We start from the raw sequence: 15810 nt of genomic DNA, 5'->3' as shown, positions 1-15810 counted from the left end.
TTTCTAAGCTCTTGTACTGCTTTTCCAAGATTTTTATCTATTTTTTATCTATTATCTATAGATTTTTAGGGCTGTGGTTAACCCTGACTTGACTTCATACTAATTTTTCCAGGTCTGTGATGAAGTATCTCCTTTTTTCCTTTAACTAGCTCATCTTCAATGTGCCAGATTATTTATGATTATTTATTGAAACTGAAATAATATAAAAGTTACATAGATATGAAAAATAAGAACAGAGGCATAGTTGCTTGGAGTTGAGTTAAATCTCCCCAAACACACAAATTTTTCCATTATTTACTTTTTATGTTCAGTGTGCTCAAGTTAAATGGCGCATTGTTTTAATCAATCAGGCGATGCCCTAGGTTTTGCTGTGATCCTGTGCAAAACAACAGCATAATTAGATATTCAAATTAGGGATATGTGTCAATATGGCTTTTTCTGGCTTGAATGATGATTAATTGTACACAAAACTCCAGTGGCCAACATAATCTGAGGATAAGGGCTGTTGGTGATTAAGTGGCAATACACTTGCCATGTTTTTTGTTTTACGAATTAGACACGTAATTGATTTGCCATATGCTACCCAAGCCAGTGTAGTCGGAAAAATGGGAGAATTTGCATTGAGTGGGTTTGCATTCTTTGACAAGTTGGAAGATGCCCCACTTCAGCTATACTTTTGTTCCAGTTTCCTATTGCCAAGAGACCGCTAGGAGTTTTTGTTAAAAAGAAGTCATTCAGAACTCCTTCAGAGGGACTGTATTCATTTATTCTCTAATGGTAAGTTCTCTAAAGACCACATCTCTGTATCTCCATTTTGACCTTATCAAATTTTAACGTCTTATAGAGGCCTTTCACCGAATGTATCTCATTTCCATTTTGTGGATCACTCTGGATCATTCTCTATTGTTTTCTGCTGCTTCACTGCCCGTGGTGGTCAAGGCCCGTTTCACAGTGAGTGAAAAACCATCTCCTTTCAGTTTATCGCTGTTTGTGAAATGTCTCGACGCAAGAAGAGTCATGTCCCCTTGCTTTTTTCCCCTCTGCATCCGAGTCAACCTTTGCAAACGAAGGGAAGTCTTCATTAAATGTGGCAATCGGTTCCACAAGATTGATGTCAACCTTTTAAAAATTCACCATTGGGCTGGATTGAACACGGGCGAATGCTGATGCAGATGAACAGGGGGAAAGTCAGCCCCATCGAGGGAAATAAATCTGAGTTGCAGGCTTCAGTTCATAAATACCACAACCTGTCAAGGAGCATGTTTTATTGCCCCTGATAGAAATTACTGCATTTATTTATCTCATCACAAGTGATAGAAATGCAGAGTAGCCACAATGGACTATTGAACATTTTCAGGAAGATTAGAATTGAGCTCCAAACTTGATCCAAAGTCCCTGAAGGATCCCTTGGGGCGCTGGCTGTGTTTCTCACTTTCAGACTTATAATACCATTGGGTTTCAACCTTTCTTTTTGTAGAATCTGTTCGTTTGTAGGGCATTAGACATTTTTTCTTGACTTTCCTAAATCTGGCCCTCTCTCACGTCTACACTTCATTACTTTCTTCTTAACGTACTTTGGATGTTCCCATCACCTAAACAACGTCTTACTCTCTTTCATGGTGTCACTTTGCTCTTAATCTCTCCCTAAATATGACTCTACTTGACTTCAGTGCATCCGATGTGTTGTGTTGTGTAACCTGTTGGAGATGCTCGTTTGGTCTTCAAAGCATGCGTAAAGTGGAATTATGCAGCTCTCCTGATGCTGGAAGGCTCAGCAGCGCACCAGTGGATTTATTGATCCCTGTGAATGAGTCAGAGAGTGTAATTCACTGGTGCTTGATTGATGAGGAGAGTGTAGCATGCTCAGACTGCCCAGGAAGTGCATCACAGGCTATTTTTATGTTACAGCAGAAGTTTAATAAGGTAAAAGACTTGGTGTCACATTACGGCTGAGATGAGAGCTTTTATTTATTTTATATATTACTTTTAAAATATAGCTACACTTTTTGTGTTGTGATATTTGCTTTATTTTTAAATTCAGTAAACAGAAGCATGTCTTGAAATGCAGTGCATTATTTCAACTCAGGTCACAGGAAATTATGTCTTGGAAATGTAGCTTGGAATATCCCATGCATTGTTATAGTGTCCCCTTTCACAAGCCTACTTGATGATGCTCCACTGAGACAGGGCAAGCCGAGACGACCAGATGATCTGTCCATGCAGTGTGACATCAGTCTGGCTACAGCCACCTTCTCAAGGTTGATGAGGTGGTAATATGTGTGTGTGTGTGTGTGTGGGGAGTGAAAGAGGTTTGAGGTTTTTTCTGGCCTGCTGCTGGAGAAGTAAGTGTGAATGTGTGGCACCATGCTGGGCTCCGAAACTGCTCTTATTATCATCGACTCCATGACAACCTCTCCCAGGCACTTGGGAGCAGCTCGTGGGAGGGAGAGGGGGTTAATGATCAGATGAAGTCCTTGGCATGCACCCGGATAGACACTCAACATTACCAAAACGCAAAGCTGCTGTTGTGTTTTCTTCATCCCATTTGGTACTCAAGGCTGCCCTGTTCTCTAGTCTTTAGTTTGTTTAATGCTGTTAAATTGATGATTAAAATGGACCTTCTCAAATCAGTGATCATTAATTCTCTTACTGGTTTGTCTTATTGGAAGAGTAAGAGCCTGATGTGCACATCTATTTACATGCAATTTTTGCTACATAATATTTTATATATATTTTAATAAAGTTTATCCTAGTATTTTAGATTTTTTTGGAAAAACTGCAAAACTGATTTGCTCGTCTTTTTCAATTATTTTTAACCTTTTTTTAGGTTAACCACTTTTTTTGTTAACCATAATAATTAGTAGATTTGTGACTACTTTGACAGGCCACATCCATTGGCAATGGAGTATTTTTAAAGGGACTTCATAAAACACCCATAAGCATATTCTGAGTACTGTATTGTAAAAAGTCAACTTTATCAGCAGCTTTTGTCAGTATTCGCAACATGACATTAAGAAGGCCATATACCATTTCTGCAAATATGCCCTCAAACTGAAATGATGAATGAAAAATATTTATGAAAATTAGAGGGTATCTAAAATCTTTCATTTGGTGTTTTTAGTTAGACCTTTATAAGTTGCATTTCTTAGAACTGTTTAATGGAATAACGGTCTATTACTTTTACATGTTGACACAATGCCATTTACTCATAAAAAGCATTGGATGTCATCTTGGAAATACCAACATAAGCTGTTAATAAATACTCGTCATTTCTTTTTTAATAAGTTCTGCAATGCTTATACATGTACCATAAAGTTCATATGTAGGTAGCCTTCAGGTAAGGTGTCTTTGAAAGGCTATGCATGGTTTGTTATTCTTCAGTCTGTTCTTATTGTCCGTTTTTAAAAAACTTTGATTCTTTTATTTTTCATCAGAACAAATGGTAGAAAAGTAACAGCAATACTTGCATCTCCTTCATGGATTTTGTCTGAATTTCAAAAAGTTGACTACAATGTGAACTAATGCAATTTTCAATGCACACATAAACCCAGCATCATCTTTGCCCTCATCACTGTACATCTTTTGTCTGTCTCTCTCTCTCTTTGTCCTCCAGCGACACACCAGTGTCGTCCAACTTCCCAAAGAGGAGCACGGTCAGGCCTGATGTTGAGCACCAGAATGTCTGCAGCACGTCAGGTGAGTTTGTCCATTTATACAGTGAAGCATGAAAGTACTACAATCAGACTTCCACTTTGATGGGTCCATAACAATATGGCATTTCTACATATGTAGAGTATGCATAAGAATGAACAAATGGCAGGATCATGTGAAAGAGTGAGCACAGACTCCCCCCAGAAAGCTCTCAATACCCACCTGAGAGCATTTACCAGCTGTGTGTAATTACTCATCACATGTCTTTTATGCATTCATATGATGAAATATTCAACACTGATACACAAGGTAAGAGAGATGCGCATGAAGATCCTGCTGACCGCTGGCTGTTTGGCATAAGTGTTTTCGCTGTTCTGCTGCATTGAGTAAGGATATTTTGAGCACATGCAGCTGAGGCAGGTTTGTGTCTTCTCTGGCTGGAGAGAGACACCATGTGGTGAAGATGATCTAGTTTGCTCCGTTGAGCCAAGAGCCTAACTGCACTGACAGACGCTGCCTTATCCCTAGAATTAGCAACCTGAAAGCTGTGTTAATTCACAACTTGATTTCTCACATATATAAACATTATTTGTTACATTTGTTACAAATGCCTTTTGATCTATTGCATGCATCCTACATCTTTTCATTGCCCTTTTTTGGTATTTTCACATTAGGGTGGGCAATATAACAATATATTATTAAGTAAGACATTATATATATATATATATATATATATATATATATATATATATATATATATATATATATATATATATATATATATATATATATAATGCTGTCACAGGTATCATTAGTGCTCCTAAGAACAATGAACTACTGGATGCATTGAGAAAAAAAACAGTTATAGACAGCCTGTAAACAACATCCACTGCACCAGTGTGTTGTAACTGCATAAAATAGTAACAAGTAGCTGCAGAGATGTCAGCAGATTCTGCCATTATCCTGTTTTATTTTTACTCTTATCTTATTTTTGTTTTTGCAAATGTTGCAAAAATGTATTAGACTCAGTGGTTCTTGCTCGTTTTAAAAGTGCCGTTTTGCCCAGGTGTTCAAGGCAGGTTCCTGCAAATCTATCCCTGTGGCAATGGCAGATGATTGACAGGCGGACACATGCCCTGCCACCAATCATCTCTCCATCAAAAAGCGCATGCTATTGATCCACCTTTAACAGTGCTTCTTTAATGTGTCGCAAATGTTATAGCACTATCCCCACTGAACTGATGTATGAATGAGTCTACAGAGAGACATTTTCTTCTCTTTGAAGGAAACTCTTAATGATTCTTGTTAGAATTTTCAGAGGAGAGCCTCGCCCTGTCTCTAGAGTGCCTTATTTATGTTTCTTCATTAACTGGGTGACGACCTGAAGACCAAGACCAAGGTTTGGAGCAGACAGCTGGATTTGCCTTAATTGTGAGGGACTGTGTGTGTGTGTGTGTGTGTGTGTGTGTATGTGTGACAGCTGGCCAGGTTCAGGCTGGTCTAAAACCATGTGTGCCCTGTCAGGCTAGCAGCGGAAGCTCCTTTAGGATTGATGAATTGCCTGCTTTCTCGATTAAACCTTCCGTCACTTCTTGAGAAAAGCAAAAAAAATAAATAAATAAATAAATAGATAAATAAATAAAGCACAAAAAAGCCCAGCCTAGAGGAAGAGAGTCAACACGTCTGAGAGTCTATCATCGTCAGCCATATTATGTGTGGATGTGAGGTGCCAGTGCTTTGACATTTATTACAAGAATATTAAAAACTAATTCACGTTGATTTTTGCAACCTTCACTGACATGACAGTCTCTGCTCATTGCAGTGTGAGGGCTTTTATGCTAACTACAGTCGCTGCTGTGTTTGACCGCGATATCTTTAGAACTGGATAGATTATTGTGATGGTACTTCGATGTATTATATATAGGAATGGTGAAGGATATGTTTCCTAATTAGTAAAAGAATCAATATGAAAATGTCCCATTTTCAACATCTGTGAAGTGATATATTTCAATAAATGTTTTATGATGAACTTTTTTTTCCCCCACTTCCCCACTCCAGACTTCGCTATCCTGTAAGAATGTATCATCTGATGGCCTCATAAATACATTTTGAAGTATCAAGTCTTCAGGAGTATGCCCTGTTATTAAATATACGTAGCATTTATAGCATAGCAGAGAGCAGTGTGTTTGCATACTTTTATCATACTTGCCATTTAAATTTTTCATCTCTGTGAAATGACACAGTCAATTCGGTGTGCATTACAGTAATATAATGATAAACCCAATACAGAAGACATTAACATATCTATCGCATTAATCAAAAAAGAAAAAAAGGGGAAAAAAACCTTGACATCGCCTCTGATCTAACCTAATATGGAGCGCAATTATTTCCCAATCCATTAAAAGAAGTTCAATTATGAGATGGGAAGACAGTTCATTCTTAGAGGGAGAGAGAGAGAGAGAGAGCAAAAGAGGGGAAGAGAGAGAGAGAGATGCTAGGAGATGATCCAAAATTAACTTGGGTTTGCAAAATATCACGCTAGAATGGGTGACAATGATTTTTGATTTCCCGGAACCGATATTAGACTCCTTATTAAAGTATGTGCATCTGCTTTTAATTTGCTCTAAATAATTGGAAAATGCAACGGAGCTTTCCAATTAAAGCGCCACTTTACGTGCTTTAATAATACCCCCATAATATTAGAGCTTATGAAATGACAGGTGAGCTGGTGTATGAATAAAACATAAAGGCTCATAATAAGAGACAGAAAAAAGGGAACGGAGACAGTTGTTGGGAGGGGGGGGGGTGGCTTTTAAAATGCTTGACACAATTTGCATATATTAATCTCTTCTTTTCAGCCTTATCGAACATTCCTGCGTATTTGAAGTTAAAATAGTGATGACAGGCTGGGGTATGCTTCATTTTTCCCCGGATTTATTGCTCATATAATTCGGGATCTTTAATAAGCCAATATGACTGATCCTCCGAGTTCTGTGGAATTCCGTTAATTGTTCCAGATGGCGCTCACTGATTATGCAAAATGACTTCTCTTTCTCCCTCCTTTTTTTCCCCCCCTCCTATCCCAACCACACCATTTTTTGATTGACTAACACAGAGAAAAAAGATTATTTTTGGGCCAGCACTTTCATTAGGAAGCCTCTCATCAGGTTTCAAACAAAAGTTCCATCTTATCTCTTGGTGCAGAGTGTGCCATTACCGGCTCTGGCAGGCCTCCTTGGCAGTCGAGGAGGATCCCATAGGCTCTTAATCGTGACTCTAATCTTCCAGTGCCTTGTAGCCCAGCAGCTTTTCTCCAGTGGTGTGGCCATATTTTACAATACCAAAACATTTTAGGCTGAAGGATTAGAGAACACACACACTCGAGATAGTGGCACAAAAACTCATCCGCTAAGTATGGGTGCTCCATGGCTCGCTGGCTAGCCTTGAAGAACAGCTTGATTAAAAAACCCTGCAGCCAGCCTTCATTTTTCTTACCCCCCCTCTACTTTGCTGAACGCCCATTGAAAGTTCACCTTGATTCTGTTTAGCATCAGCTAAATTGCCCTAAATGAATTGTGTATGGATATTTGATAGGTGGGGGGAAGATGTGGAGAGCAAATTTACAGCTGTGTTTTACTTTCGATGGGTACACGATTTAAGCCATGCAATTTCGGGGCAATAAAACTGCTCTGAACGTCTGAAAGGGAGCCAAGGACTTCAGGCTGGCGACAGGGCATGAAAGACTGCATACAGCTTCTTTTCCAAAAAAAAAAAAAAAAAGCTATTAATGATTTATTCTCATGGCCAGCATAGAGGGAGCCAGGACAGAATATAGAAGGGGTTGAAAAGTTGCTTTGGGTTAGGTGAATTTCCACATTAGCTCATGAAGCTGTGTCATTAGGTAACAGTGTATTTTCACTCAGATTTTGTATTTTAAAGACCCTTTACCTCCTCTCGTCCATATAAACGTTTGTTGACAGAAAATGAATGTGTTTTCACTCCTTAATTCCTCTTCAGCACATTTTGTTATTCTATATATTATGGGCTAAGGCCCAATTTTATTCTAACACCATGTTGGAAAATAAACACCACATCAAGTGAGCTGTCATGATGTCTGATGTCTTCGCTGACATTTGCTTTTGCCCATGCCTAGAATTCAGAAATGTACTAATGGTCTTAGTAAATCTGTGCCTAACTTTCGAGGAGGCTAATAAACTGGAGCCTAAGACTAATGAGAGCCTTGTGCCTATGGGCCTAATCGCAGTCTGGAGCATCATTCCTCACCCGTCCATCTCCCGGCCCAGAAAAAGATCTGTTCCCCCATTAGTCTTCAGCCTATCAAACATGGCCTCCCTCAATGGATGGGCCTGTCTCAGCCTTCCCATTGCCCTCATGTTCAGCGGCCTTTGTTATCACACATCTAATTAGAACTTGATAAAAATATTTCCCCGAAATCCAGCCATTAAATATAGTTTAAGGAGATTTATGATCAAATATGCCCTTAAAGATCTTTTAATGGGTCCGCTGACTCGTTAAGTTGGTAATTAATGAGCTCCTAATATATAGTGTGATTTAACCTCACAATGAGATTCTGGGAAATGGAGCCATTTCAGATGAGGGGCAAGTGAGCTTCCCGAAGGCTTTTTCTATAGAGTGCCTGCTTTTCTTTTCCAAAGTATGGGCTCTCACTGTTGTAACTGTATCAGCACTTTACTTTTTGAAACAATAGCCAGGTTCCCAAAGCCCATGGAACTGTGAGAAAGGTTGTTCTCTTACAACAACATTGTGCAATGTATTCGTCGTATGCCATAATTCATGAACATCCCTGATGCTTTGGTCCCACTTAAGGAAGCATGTAAATCTGTATATTTAAATATTAATCAAGTGTGTATAGATAGAAACGCATAGAACACACACAATAGCAATGGAAGTAATTTTAAATGGATTGCTGAAGCTAAGCACAAACAAGCAGTGGTTATTTAAAGAGGTTCTCTAGGGATATCATGCAAAGTGGGCTAACTTTTAAATCTCACTGGAAGTGTAGCTGTTTGTGACTAACTCTGTAAAGTCTGTGCAGTTACCTAATCAAAGATGCAGTTGCCCATGTCTGTATTAAAATTGCTATGTCTAGTTGATAAAACCTTAGTTGTGGGGGTCTTCACTGCCCCCTGTCACAGCTTGAGTGGCCAGATTTAGCAGTGAGTGGCACATCTGAACTGAGTGTCTATTGAGTCTGGTGTCAGGATGAGCGCAATGCCGCGCTGATTAGCATAATTAATGAGGAATGGCAGAGAGGCATTGGTGGATTGGTTTTAGGAGATGATGAATGGACCGATGGCTGGGCTGGTGGCTGCCAACGAGGCATCTTTGGCTGTCATCCCTCCTGCCTCGGTCCTGGCATGCGTCATTACTCACCGGGCCGAAGTGTCGCTTTGCATCGGTGTGTTACACCCGACACCCAAAACGCAATAGTACTCTACAGCCACTGCGCAGGTCCAGTGAGGGCCTGTCACGCTTAGTGTGCAGGGAGGCAGGCCGTAAGTCGTAGTTCAGGTTTAGCTGGGCCATGTTAGGCAAAGACCAATTCTGAGGATATATAGGTCAATAGTTCAAAACGCGACCCTAACCATGTGACCCTGCCGCCACTTTCTCACTTCCAGTTGCCACTCTGTCTGCTGTGTGTGTTTGTTTGCACGTTCCACCCTCCCCTCTCGGCCCCATCGTGGCGAGTTAGCATGCCCACAGAACCGCTAATTAAGAGGGGATTTGGTGTAATTGTGCCTTCTGCTGCAGCCCATCCGGCACACGCAATTTAGCAGTGGCTTGGCTGCCAGCTCTGCAGCTCACGCACCCTCCGCTGAGGCCTAGCCCATTTATTCAGAGAGACTCAGGCCTCAGCACAGCAGCAACACACACAGCTGTAGCCCAGTTGGCCAGCATTTCAGTGCTATGACTTTCCGCATGTATCCTAGCTGATACTGATTACTTTAATGACTCCGGAAAAAAAGGAACAGTTATTAGTAATATGCTCGTCTTCCTTCAAACTTGATTTATTTAAAATTCAGTATCCATCGGCTGATGAGGTCAGCAGTATGTCTGTGCCTTTATACATGTGACGCTTAACCATTAGCAAATGTCTTTAGTGCTAACGTGAACATTTACAGTACTCAGTACTTTATAAAGACAGTCCAAGGAAGACAAGCCATGTCAGGCTTATAAGACAGTCTTTTAGCAGAGAATACTAGATTCAAGAAGCACAAATTATTATTCCTGAACTTTATTCATTTATGTCACAATATCACTCAGCTCTAGTGTCCGAATTCCTTTTTTAACTTGATAATCTTTCTTGATTTCCTTCATCATTCCTTCATCATACCTTCTCGTCTGGTATTGGTTTATTTAGCACTGTTGTGCCCAGGCACCTCACATGGGGATAGGTTATGGGAGATGGGGATCACAGAGCTCTTGAGCATTCTCTCTCTACTCTGTGCTTGTGCACGGCTTGCCAGAGCGCAGTAGGTGCTGTTGGCTCTTCCATCTCTCTGGAAGACTGATGAAGCGGGGCCCAGTGGGTACTATGTGCTGGCGCCCAACCCACTACCAGATTTCAAGGGCCGCTTGTCACCCAGATGGAAAAATAACACCTCTTCTCTCACTAAATATTCTCTCATTTTCTTCCTCTTCCCCCTCCTCTCTCTCTTTCTCCCTCTCTCCCTCCCTCTCCCTCTCTCCCTCCCTCCCTCTCTCTCTCTCTCTCGCTTTCTTGCTTGGGAGTTTGTTCATTTTTGCCTTTAACTTCAGTCATTTCTGTGTTCATCTATGCTTAATGCATGTGTCATAATGCTCAAATAGTAGCGTGATACGTTATATATTAATGTTCTCTACACAAAGCGGCCCATGTGATCCACGAGTTTTAGAGTATGAATGCAGTCTTAACTGCTCAGTGTTGATTACAAACACTCAGATAAAAAATAAAAAGGGGGGTTGTATAGGGGTTCTTCAATAGAGGCCAAATGCCCTGTACAGTTCAGAAAGTGCCTACAACTGATGACTATTAGTTTTTATAGAATTCTTTATCACTTTTTTTATTTTTTATTTTTTTTATTCGAGATGACATGATAATATCGGGTACCAGTACAGTAGCACAATATTTCTTCTTTAAAAACTTCCAAGCTTGAAATGAGTTATTCTAAACGAAAGCATTCCACTTAAGATGAGAATATAGAAGTAGGCTGTCATTCTCAAACTGCACAAACCCTCTGCTGTTCTTTGGGAAGGAATACACTACTAACAACATCGCATGTGAGTGAGTGGTATTTCAGGACAGATTTGTTTGGGGATTAAATATCAGATTTTTTATGTTTTTCTCACTGAAATCTGATCCAGCATTTTTTGCAGATATTGGCTCATATCCATCAATTCCAATATGCCATCTCTAATAATGATGATGATGATGATGATGATGATTATTATCAGTAGTAGTTGCAGTATTGTAGTATCGTGTATAATATCCATCGTGGGGGATGTATTGTGTATTGGCACACAGGAAGTAATAGTTTTTTGTCCTATAGAAACGCAAGTGCTTCAGAGAAATTCTGAAAACAGTCTGATCAATTTCCAGTGGTTGAAGAATAAAGCATGAAAAAAGGAGAGATAAGAGGAGTGGTGAGGACAGCAGCAGAGTCATTAAAAGAGAGCCAAAAATAGCAGCGAGCCATCATCTGTTCTCATAGCACGGGTCAGGAGCGCTGACACCTCCAAAACTCCTCCTGTCAGGGCAGGGGGCCATTTGTATTCTCTCTCATTAGGCAATTTGACTAATGACCAGGCTGAGCTTTTGGGGTGTGGGAGGCTTGGGGGGTGGGGGGGGGGGGGGGGGGGGGGGGCATGGGCAGACCCCCATGCTCAGGCACCACCAGGGCCGCCTCTATCGGAATGGCACAGATGGCAGGCCCAGGCGACAAAATAAACGACAATATGTCTCTGAGATGTCTTCAGGCAGCATACGTGACTGCAGGCGAAGGACGAGAAAAAGGCCGGAAGTATTTTTTTTTAGTGGGGATCATAAAGGAGGTTCTCTTTGCTACAAGACGGAGCCTCATTTTCTGGGCAACCCCACTGGGCCCCTGACTAGCTTCTCCAGATTTCACATCCACTTGCACCATTGTCCTTTATGCATGACCTGCTGCTATAATAAGTCAAACAAGTCTTCTGTTTCACTCCAGTGTTTTGGCTGTGTGCTGGCAGTGGAAAGTGGTGGGTGAGAGGAGATTTAATTGTGTGGGCTAAGGTGCAAAGGTGAGCATGAGGGAAGGCCCTGAATGCTCAACCAGTTGCAAGCAACCACTTTTACAGACTTAGCATTTTCCTTAAACACAGTCACGATGGATGGAAGCGCAGAAGAAACTTTTAATCACATTTTCTTTCCTGTGTGCTCTCTTTCCTTTTCACTCATCCTATTTACATAACCAGACTGAATGCTGTGAATTAGACTGCTTTTTTTTTTTTTTTTGGTTTGGGTATTCCCACCGACTCTGCTCATTCCCATATGATTCAGATTCCCGTTATGAGGTATAAATCAAATGGTTGTTTTTATGTTTTGGATATTGGAGCAGCTTACAGAGTTACATTGATTTAGTGTTCACTGAATTTCTCACATTTTGCTCCTGTGCTGCATTTTTTTCCTTTCTGCAGTCTTATGGTTTCTCCTTTCATGAAGCGGGCTGCACTGCCTGGCTGAGCCCTCCATGCGTTAGTCTCTTAGCATTAGCCCTCATATAAATCTGTGAGAGTGTGTGTGTTTGTGTGTGTGAGTGGATGAAACAGCACGCATGCGTGCATCAGGGCCTTTAGAGTTCAGTGGATATGTGTGCGCCGACTGCAGCTGGCAGAACTTCTGGGTGACAGTGCATCCAGCAATAGAAGTGTGAGAGATTGGAGCTCGCAGCAGTGTGTAGGGGAACTCTTCCCGACCTGAAGCAGCTATTCGTCTGCAGCCGTGGGCTCTGGGCATGACAATGCCTACATTTCTCACCACACCTGACACCACCATTAATAAGGGCATGATCCACATAGCCCACGCACACACTCTGCACCAGACATCCCCATCACTCACCCACTAACCAATCCCTGCTCTCCTGTCCACTGCACTAATCAGTAATTAGAAACACTGCTTAGCACTGACATAGTACTCCTGTACCATTATCAAATACAGAGCTTGGATCATATGTCAAAAATTGCTGGACATTTGTTTATTCCTGTTGCACGTCCTTAGAAGACGTCATTACTGACGGTGATGACAACAACATGGTGTAATTTTAATTATTTCACTCATAGCTCATCAAAACAAGTGGAGGAATTCTGTCAGAGGAGAGATTGTAAGCTTTCAGTCAATGCCACATTTGTGTTGAATTTAAAGTTGTGTGTCTTATTCCGTAGGAAAAAAAATCCTTGTTTGTTTGAAAAATTCGAAGTTTGAACCTCTTCATACAGAATGTAAATTAAATGTAACTCATTTCAAAGGTTGACACTACCTACAAGTTTACACAACAAAATAAATCAGTTTCCGCTGATTTTCTTGTTTACTCAACTTCGGTAAATAATTAGTAACACTGACAGACATTCTGTTGTCAGCACTAAAAGAAATACATAGATGAGCAAACATAAGAAAATCTGTGGTAAGAACTCATTGAGTCATGGCAACGTTTCTCCTTTCATATCGACATTACATTTTGGCAAATGCTTCTATCCAGAATGGCATACAGGTTTAATTGTGTTAACTGTGTTAATTGACCAGGCTGGACAAGATTAGAAATGAGCAGATCAGAGGGACGGTGAAGGTGGAGCAGTTTGGAGATAAAGCCAGAGAGGCCAGGTTGAGATGGTTTGGACATGTGTTGAGGAGGAATAGTGGATATATTGGTCAAAGAATGTTGGAGATGGAGCTGCCGGGTAGAAGGAGAAGAGGTAGACCTCAGAGAAGGTTTATGGATGCAGTGAAGGTGGACATGGAGATGGTTGGTGTGAAAGTAGAGGAGGCAGTGGATAGGGCAAGATGGAGGCAGATGATCCGCTGTGGCGACCCCTAAAGGGAGCAGCTGAAAGAAGAAGAAGAAGAAGACTCTTTTTGGTGAGCAGAGAATCGAAACCTAATCTGTCTTGCAGTCTGTTTATAGCATTGTTACCCGCTATACTGTACCAATCCATTAATTTAATGATGTATATCGCTGCTGTCGGAAGAAAACCTCGTATCTCCATTTTTGTCGTTTTTCAGTTTTTGACATAATTTGAAAAAGCCTGTTGGCCTTTACATTGTGTGTAAATTTCATGATGAATGGACCAAAAGAAATGGCCCAAAAGGACTTGGAAAATATTCTGGTTCCATTGACTTACATTAAAAGCAAAAGTATATTTTTCCATCTCCTGTGAAGTTACTATTTTGGAGATACAAGGTTTTCTTCCAACAACAACGATATAAGAATTACACTCTGTGCGCTAAGTACAGATATTGACATGCTAAAGTCAGACCATGTGACTTTTGATATTTGTACATTATGGAGTTTTAAATTTTGCATAATGGAATGTAAAAAATAAAATCTACCTTAAAATGTTTCAGTTGATGAGGCAAAAAAAAAAATCCTTAAAAATGTTATGAGGGTTTTGAGTAATGTAGTGGTTAACACTGCTGCCCCACTCATATGGCAAGAACAACATGCAACAGCAAAAAGAGTCCTTGAGCAAGATGCCTACCTCCACGTTCATCTCCTTCTGTGATATAATTAATACCTTACATTACTCTTGGTGAAAGCATCTGGCAAATGCTGTAAATGTAATATAGATGTGGAAGGAGAAAAGCTGGTATGACTCCATGAATATGAATTTTGAGTCCCATTTTGAGTAGGACTTCTTAGCATCACAATTTTGTCAACTAAATATTGCTTTTATTGCTGGCAAAGGAATGACAGTCAGCAGAACTAATTATTAACCAGTTAAATAAATGAAAAAACAGCTAGCCGAAATCGGCGAGTCGAGATTCATCTTCAAACTCCAATTTTTTAAAGCGTATTACAGTTTTACTTTTCACATTTTGGCCCCTAAAAGTGGCCTGAGTGGCCCCTTCCCTTGGAGTGAGTTTAGGATTGCAGAATCATGATATATGATATGATGTGATCATTGGTTGCAACATGACACCAGTATAAATTGGAAATCGTGTTTGCCCTGTGGAAATCACATGTTCAGGTTCATTTGAACACAATATTTAATACTTAGCCATTCTGATCTCACGTAATGTCCAGTCCATCCATCCATGTGAGAGGACATTCATCAGCATGGCGGTCTCCAGCTTGGTGTGTTTGAGTAGATGTGGAGAGTGGGCTTCGCTCAATTTTTTATCTTTACGGCCTCGGCCTTGGCAGATGCAGTCTGGACAAACACTGCTCGAGTGCTCCGCCTTAACGCGACCCCAAACTTGCATCCATTTCTCTCCCTGCAGGATTGGCTATGTGTCCTGCCTAGAGCTTGAATGTTTCTTACAATGTATGTGTGTGTTGTGAGAGGGCTGGTATGAATGGTAGGTGAATACTAAGGGCAATCTGATTGAAAGCGTAATCCTCGGACAATAAAAGGGAGCGCTCTGGCCTTCAACTCCTGCTTCTGCCCGTTGCCTGCATACTTGATTCATCAAAGCCTCACCGCCTGCTGCCACACCATTAAGGTGTATTGATTCAAATGTGGCTCTCTCCCGCCTATCTCTTTCATACTGTGCCGCGGTTCACCTGTGCAGCGCTTGTGTTTATTCACTCTGCTTTATGGACCTAAACAAGCCATCACCATCCTCAGCTCAATCTCCTGAACCCTGCTAGCTAGGGAGACTCTCAGCACATGTAGCCTTTCAATGGACCATTCTAAAGCCGGGTAATACACACAGCCTTATTCATTTACTCTAAAGGTGATTTCCAGAACATCTGTATGCATGGAGTGGGTGGGATTACATCCTAGGCCGATGCAGAAACTCTTGAAGACGGCTCATTGTGTTCTTGGTTAACCTGTCTGACCTGATCCATGGGAGCCGCCCATTGGCCATAAGAAAGATGACATACACTCCTGGCTCTGCTTTGCTGGTTTTTGATGACAAAAAAAGCATTCAGCTGTGCCAAAGTG

At 40.9% G+C, this 15810-nt stretch overlaps 1 protein-coding gene across 4 annotated transcripts in view; it reads left to right on the top strand.

The window, feature by feature from the left end:
- Positions 1-15810, top strand: part of mvb12bb (multivesicular body subunit 12Bb) — a 47676-nt gene that overhangs the window by 21222 nt on the left and 10644 nt on the right. For all 4 annotated transcript variants that reach the window (XM_017709489.2, XM_037536078.1, XM_037536077.1 and 1 more), the window contains one exon: positions 3614-3696. In XM_017709489.2, coding sequence (XP_017564978.1) covers positions 3614-3696 — 83 coding nt within the window. The remainder of the gene's footprint in view (positions 1-3613; positions 3697-15810) is intronic.

This window comes from Pygocentrus nattereri, chromosome 29 (assembly GCF_015220715.1).
Source record: "Pygocentrus nattereri isolate fPygNat1 chromosome 29, fPygNat1.pri, whole genome shotgun sequence".
Taxonomy (NCBI): Eukaryota; Metazoa; Chordata; class Actinopteri; order Characiformes; family Serrasalmidae; genus Pygocentrus; species Pygocentrus nattereri.
This window is presented reverse-complemented; position numbering and strand designations above follow the sequence as displayed.